Source organism: Triticum aestivum, chromosome 2D (genome assembly GCF_018294505.1).
Source record: "Triticum aestivum cultivar Chinese Spring chromosome 2D, IWGSC CS RefSeq v2.1, whole genome shotgun sequence".
Classification (NCBI taxonomy): domain Eukaryota; kingdom Viridiplantae; phylum Streptophyta; class Magnoliopsida; order Poales; family Poaceae; genus Triticum; species Triticum aestivum.
The window spans coordinates 478,245,163-478,251,162 of NC_057799.1; the positions used below are offsets into that span (position 1 = coordinate 478,245,163).

At 42.0% G+C, this 6,000-nt stretch overlaps 1 protein-coding gene across 1 annotated transcript; it reads left to right on the plus strand.

The window, feature by feature from the left end:
- Nucleotides 1-3,829: 3,829 nt before the first annotated feature.
- LOC123049628 (endogenous alpha-amylase/subtilisin inhibitor-like) lies at nt 3,830-4,692 on the plus strand. Its single transcript, XM_044472528.1, has one exon. It carries the CDS (start codon nt 3,914-3,916, stop codon nt 4,523-4,525), a length of 612 nt encoding a protein of 203 aa, XP_044328463.1. The 5' UTR covers nt 3,830-3,913; the 3' UTR covers nt 4,526-4,692.
- The last annotated feature ends 1,308 nt before the right edge of the window (nt 4,693-6,000 follow it).

The window sequence follows — 6,000 nt, forward strand, 5'->3', positions numbered from 1 at the left end:
TCAACCAATTTCCTTTTTGAGTCGGTCTTGAGTCAAGCTCAAATAATTTTGCTCTTGAACAGTTCACGAGCCTCAGGCTTTTCATGCAACCCGTTTTGTCCCGACATGTCCCGACAGATAGTTGTTCTCGGAAGTTCTTCTTTCACATGTTCAATCTCTGGTTCATGGGCTTCTTGAGTTACAAGGTTTACTTGCACCATTTTTTTCACTCAACACCCATCTCACAAGCTTGGGGCCGGTGGAAAAACCTTGAACGTCACTCATCCAAATAAATCCAATTTGGGAAACATTGCATCAAATATTTGGGATGTCGCATGGGAAGGAGGAGTCGGGGAGGGGGGTTGGGCCGGTTATTTTGGGAAATAAATTCCTTTTGGTTTCGATTTGCATTTTCCTTCCTTTTTTTTTTCTTATTTCTCTGTTTACCGCTTTTTTCGTGTTATTCTGTGATTCTGTTTTTTTCTCTTCTTGTTTTCAGTCTTTTATGAAGTATTTAAAATATGATGAACATTTATCAAGCACATCATAGATATTTTTAAATACACGACGAACATTTTTATAATACACATGATATATTTTTAATACTTGGTGAATTTTTTTTATAATACTCTTTTAAATATTTAATATGAACATTGTAATATGTTTTACTATTCTTATCATGACAATACTTTTTTGAACCGGGTAATCTATATGCATTTTTTCGGAAAGGAGAGGCATAAATGGGCCACTCCACTTCCGTCCCATATATAGGCTGGAATGATTGTTTGCCCGACAATTTGCGGACTCACTCAGCCATCCAGTTAACCCATCGACCACTGCAATCTGCTGTGATACAAGAAAATCAACCCCACCGGCCACAGAGCAACCAAAAAAGATGGCGCATCGCACGACTTTAGTGCCGCTACCAAACATGCAAGGCTATACCTCGCTTGCTGCAAAAGGTGACGCCGCGTCGCCCCAAGAAATGCCCCCTAATGGCCCGACGCGGTGACAATTCGCTCCACGTGGGTTAGTTTTCTCTCTTTTTTTTTCATTTTTCCTTTTGGATTATTTATATATTTTTAAATACATATATCTCAGAAAATAATTCCTTCAATTTTTTTTTAAAATTCAGTGCATCGATAAAAAATGTCAGATTCTCAACAGAAAAATAACATAAATAATGTCATGCACTGTAAAAAAATGTCCATGCGACCTATAAGAAATGTTGATAGCAGTCAGAAAATATTTGTGTCACTAAAAAAAGTCAGTGCATATCAATAATATGTTCATTACATTTAATATTTTTAATAAAATGTAAAAAAAACTTGCATATTTAAAAACATGTTTCCTATCTTTAAAAAATTATGTGATATTAAAAAAATCATGAAATTTGTGAAAATTGTACCTAACATGTAAAAACTTTTGCACAGTTAGAAATGTTTGTGCAATTAAAAAAGGTAAATTTGTGTTAGATAAATGTTTACGTGTATTCAGAAAAATGTTTAAAACATGTATTTTAAAAAATGTACATCATGTCTTTGAAAAATATCCAGCGTTGTTCAGAAACAAATGTTACGGTGTATACGAAAAATGTACAACGTGTATTGAAACAGGTTGTCATTCATTTTAAAAAAGAAGAAAATGAAAAAGAGAAAGAAAAGGAAGCAAAAAACTTAGGAAACACAAAAAAGTGAAGAAAGAAACAGAGTAACCCGAATAAACCTATGTTTAAAAAGGGGAAAAGGAGTAAATACATAAAATGAATGAAATTGAGAAGGAAATAGTGAAGAAGTCACACCAGAGCAGCTACATACCTTTGTTGCTTGCCGATCGAGGGCCGAGCCGAGCCGAGCCGCACCCGGCTGTTTCCGGACAAAGATCAGGTGACATGCACGTGTGCATGTCACCGTGTGTCTTGCGGCCGGAATTCAAATTTAAACATTGCGAAAAAATCTGGAAAAAATCATGAATGTTCACAGCACATATTAAGATAACCCATAAAAATTCAGATCAAAATTCGAAACATACATCGAGAGACAAAAAAAAGAAACTCAGATGTGAGTAGTCTACATAGAACCATTCACGCACTATTCATGACAGATTTTTCTTTTTTGTTTTTTGATGTATGTTTCGAATTTTAATCTGAATTTTTTAGGGGTTATCTTAATATATGCTGCGAACATGCATGATTTTTTTTTCAGATTTTTTCACAATGTTTAAATTTAAATTCCGGCCGTAAAGCACGCGGTGACATGCAAAACGTGCATGCATGTCACCTGATCTCTGTCCGCTGTTTCCCCCTCGAGCAGGCCAGACATACCATGCCGCCGAAGCGGTTGGTGCATGATGCAAACGAGCCCCGTACGTGGCGTTCGCAAAACCTGGTGGATCGGTGCCGATCCGCGTGTCCTGATAGACCACAGCTTATGTGTTGAGCTTGACGTAGCTGGAGCTCGGAGGAGCCAAATTTGGTTAGCTGGGGAGCAACATGCACAAGCTAGCCGGACGGATTCGCAACGCCTCGGTCTCCGGCTTGCGTATGTGAACTTGCGTGAGCGGTGACGAGTACCGAGCTCAAAAGAGAGTAAGAAGAAAACATAGATCATTGTTTCCAAAAGAAAAGGAATTACGTAGATCTTCTGCATGTTTTTTTTAGGGTAAATCTTCTACATGTTGTTTATTTTGCTTACTACTACAAAGAGTGTATCCACTGACAGCTTGCCCGTTGGCCACTGGCTGCATGCATGCATGCATGCCGGACTGTTGTCCCCGTGCATTCGTGTCCCGCAATTTCCTAGAGAATGGAAACTCCCACAGTACCACAATTCAAACGCTTGATTCGCATAAGGCCATTTTCTTTGTGTATATGGGAAGATGTGGAAGACAGATAATGACACCTAGACAAGTTGATATGGTGACAGTCTCACAAAGGTGATGCCAACTACTTTCTCCGTCCGGTGTCCGGCGAAGAATGTACGTTTGGCTTTAACATTTGTTCACAAAAGATTATATTTCTATCTTTCAAATACACTTTAAAATAGAAAAAAATACTTCTCTCTCATCATGCGGTAACCAAGACAAATAGCATTCTACACATGGTTTTTTAAATTTCTACATGCAAGGTTCAATAATTAAAGAGGAGAGATATGGTGGCTGGCACCTTTCTAATGCATTTTTTAATACACTCCATAATTTGTCCTAAAACTTTTAAATGTACACTTTTCACGGGACAGGGGAAGTATAAGACGTTGTTTTGCAGTGGAAGTGAGATATAGAAGTGCTTTGTATAGATTGAAACCCCACGCGATTCTCGTAAGAGCATCTACAGCCGGACACCTCAAACCATCCCTCATACGTCCGCGGACGGTCAGTGATCAAAGAAGGAAAAACGTGACCCAAGCGGACCCCTCATATCATCCCTATATGCCCGGCCTGTCCGCGAACCCTCGTATACACCTCAAATATGGGGAGGGATATGAGGGCTTGCGGACGCGCTCGGGCGCGCCCGGGCATTCCGCCACGTAGGACACGGCCCAACACTGGACCACATTTTCTCTTTCTTTATTTATTTTTTTTATTTTTTTTATCTCCATCAATCACGTGCAAGTGATCGGACATATGAAAAGAAAAATAAAGTGTGTGACTGCGTGGACAATATTTAAGGGCTCAAAACAGTGGGCATTTAAGGAGTCATATTTGCTATGTCCGGCTGTAGATGTTGTGAGCTGGCGGCCACTCAGGATGGAAAGGAACAGACTTCACATCACGTACAAATCCACCAGAAGATTAGAATGCCAGGAACTCTACTTCCAGGTCACTTCACTATAAATACAGCCACGAAGCATTCGTGCTGCCTCACTCGAGCCACCCAAGCACGCCTTAGCTTGCAGTCTCGCTTGTCCTCGAGCACACACTAGCAGAGGTTTCAGCCATGAGTAGCCGCCGTGTTGGACTCCTCTTCATCTCCCTTCTGGCCATCGCCCTCTCGTGCAGCGCGGATCCGCCGCCGGTGCACGACACGGACGGCAACGAACTGCGCGCCGACGCGAACTACTACGTCCTCCCGGCCAACCGCGCCCATGGCGGGGGGCTCACGATGGCGCCCGGCCACGGGCGCCGCTGCCCGCTCTTCGTCTCGCAGGAGGCCGACGGGCAGCGCGACGGCTTGCCCGTGCGCATCGCCCCGCACGGCGGCGGCGCGCCGTCCGACAAGATAATTCGGCTGTCGACCGACGTCCGCATCTCCTTCCGCGCCTACACGACGTGCGTGCAGTCCACCGAGTGGCACATCGACAGCGAGCTGGTGTCCGGCCGCCGGCACGTGATCACCGGCCCGGTCAGGGACCCGAGCCCGAGCGGCAGGGAGAACGCCTTCCGCATCGAGAAGTACAGCGGCGCGGAGGTGCACGAGTACAAGCTCATGGCATGCGGGGACTCGTGCCAGGACCTCGGCGTGTTCAGGGACCTCAAGGGCGGCGCGTGGTTCCTGGGCGCCACTGAGCCGTACCATGTCGTCGTGTTCAAGAAGGCGCCGCCCGCCTGATCGAGGTCCATGCGGCGTGATGGCGCGCTCCCGTAGCGTGCATGTGTGCATCTGAATAAGGCGGGCCGAAACAGTGTGCTGTTTTTGTCTCTCTTAGACAATAAGTGTGGTGCTGTGCTGTCCTTACTGCTTAGGCGGTTTTGTGAAACGTGAGAAACTTTTTTCAAGATGCCCCTATGAGCCTCTCTGATATACAGTACTCATCAGTGCCATGCCTAGCAGTTGAACCTTGGTGGATCGATTTCATCACAAGGAATCTAATTAATCATGTTTTTTTAAAACAGATTAAGACCCCTGGCCTCTGTATCAATTGATGCATACTGCCATCTTTATTAATTATTCAACAAACCGAATTAACCATGTAAGCTATGCTCAGTTTGCATGACACTGAGAATTGAAAGGGCTACTTCTGCATCCAGGTGGCCGGCTCAGCACGAATGAAAATAAATGGTTAGATCTAGTTTAAATTATTTTACCGTAACTTTTGAAAGTGGGTCAGTTTCTTCAATTCTCACCCTTTTTCATCCTTACGCCCACAATATTGTTTAGTTTTATGAAAGAATATATTTATATATTTGAGCAGAAGAGCAAATATTTTATTCGCTTGAATATTTGTGTTTGTTTTGATGAGATCTTCACAACAACATCGATCTTTGATGCTACCTCCATTCCAACATTACAAACTTTGACCATGTTTGTAAACAAAAATATGTACACTTAAAATACCAAATGCATGTCGGATAAATCATTAGTTATATTTTCATGTGGAGGGAGTATCGTTTTGGAAATGTTTGAATTTCAAATATCAAAACTTAGGTAAAACCTCCATGACACTTACTTATTGTGTTCGACTTGTTTTATAGAGATTCACATGTGGGTAGAGTTTCATTAATGTTGTTGTGATGTTCCATAATGATCGGAAATTCAATTTGGCTCCCGGGGCCAATTTTTTTAAAATGTCAAAAAAATTGAGACAATTTTTTGTGATCTTTCTCACATACAAATGCTATCTATAAATTTTGAGGAAAAAGGTTAAGCATTTTTGCCTGCGCAAAAAAAAAACAAATCATAGACAAAATGTCACCCCAAATTTGTTATTTTCACCGACAAAACACCGTTGCTCCGTTCCACATGAAAATTGTTAAGCATGCTTGCGACACCAACACGACCATCTACAAAAAGTTTCAGAATTTTTTTAAAACATTTACTTTTTTGGGTTACTATTCACCCTGGAGCATGTGCTCCTGGAGCCAAAATGCATTCACTGTGTTTTCCAAACGGTTTTGTATAGTTTCAATAAAACTGGCCAAAGCTTTTGAGAACTTTACGAAATATCGTTGAAATCTATATTAAAAGAAAACCTTGAAAGATGAAACGTATTTAAAAGTCAGCTTAAAACCATGAACATTTGAGAGCCAACCACTTGTTGGGTGGTTAGTGTGGGTATGTGTTCATGCAGCCCACCGAGGATCAAA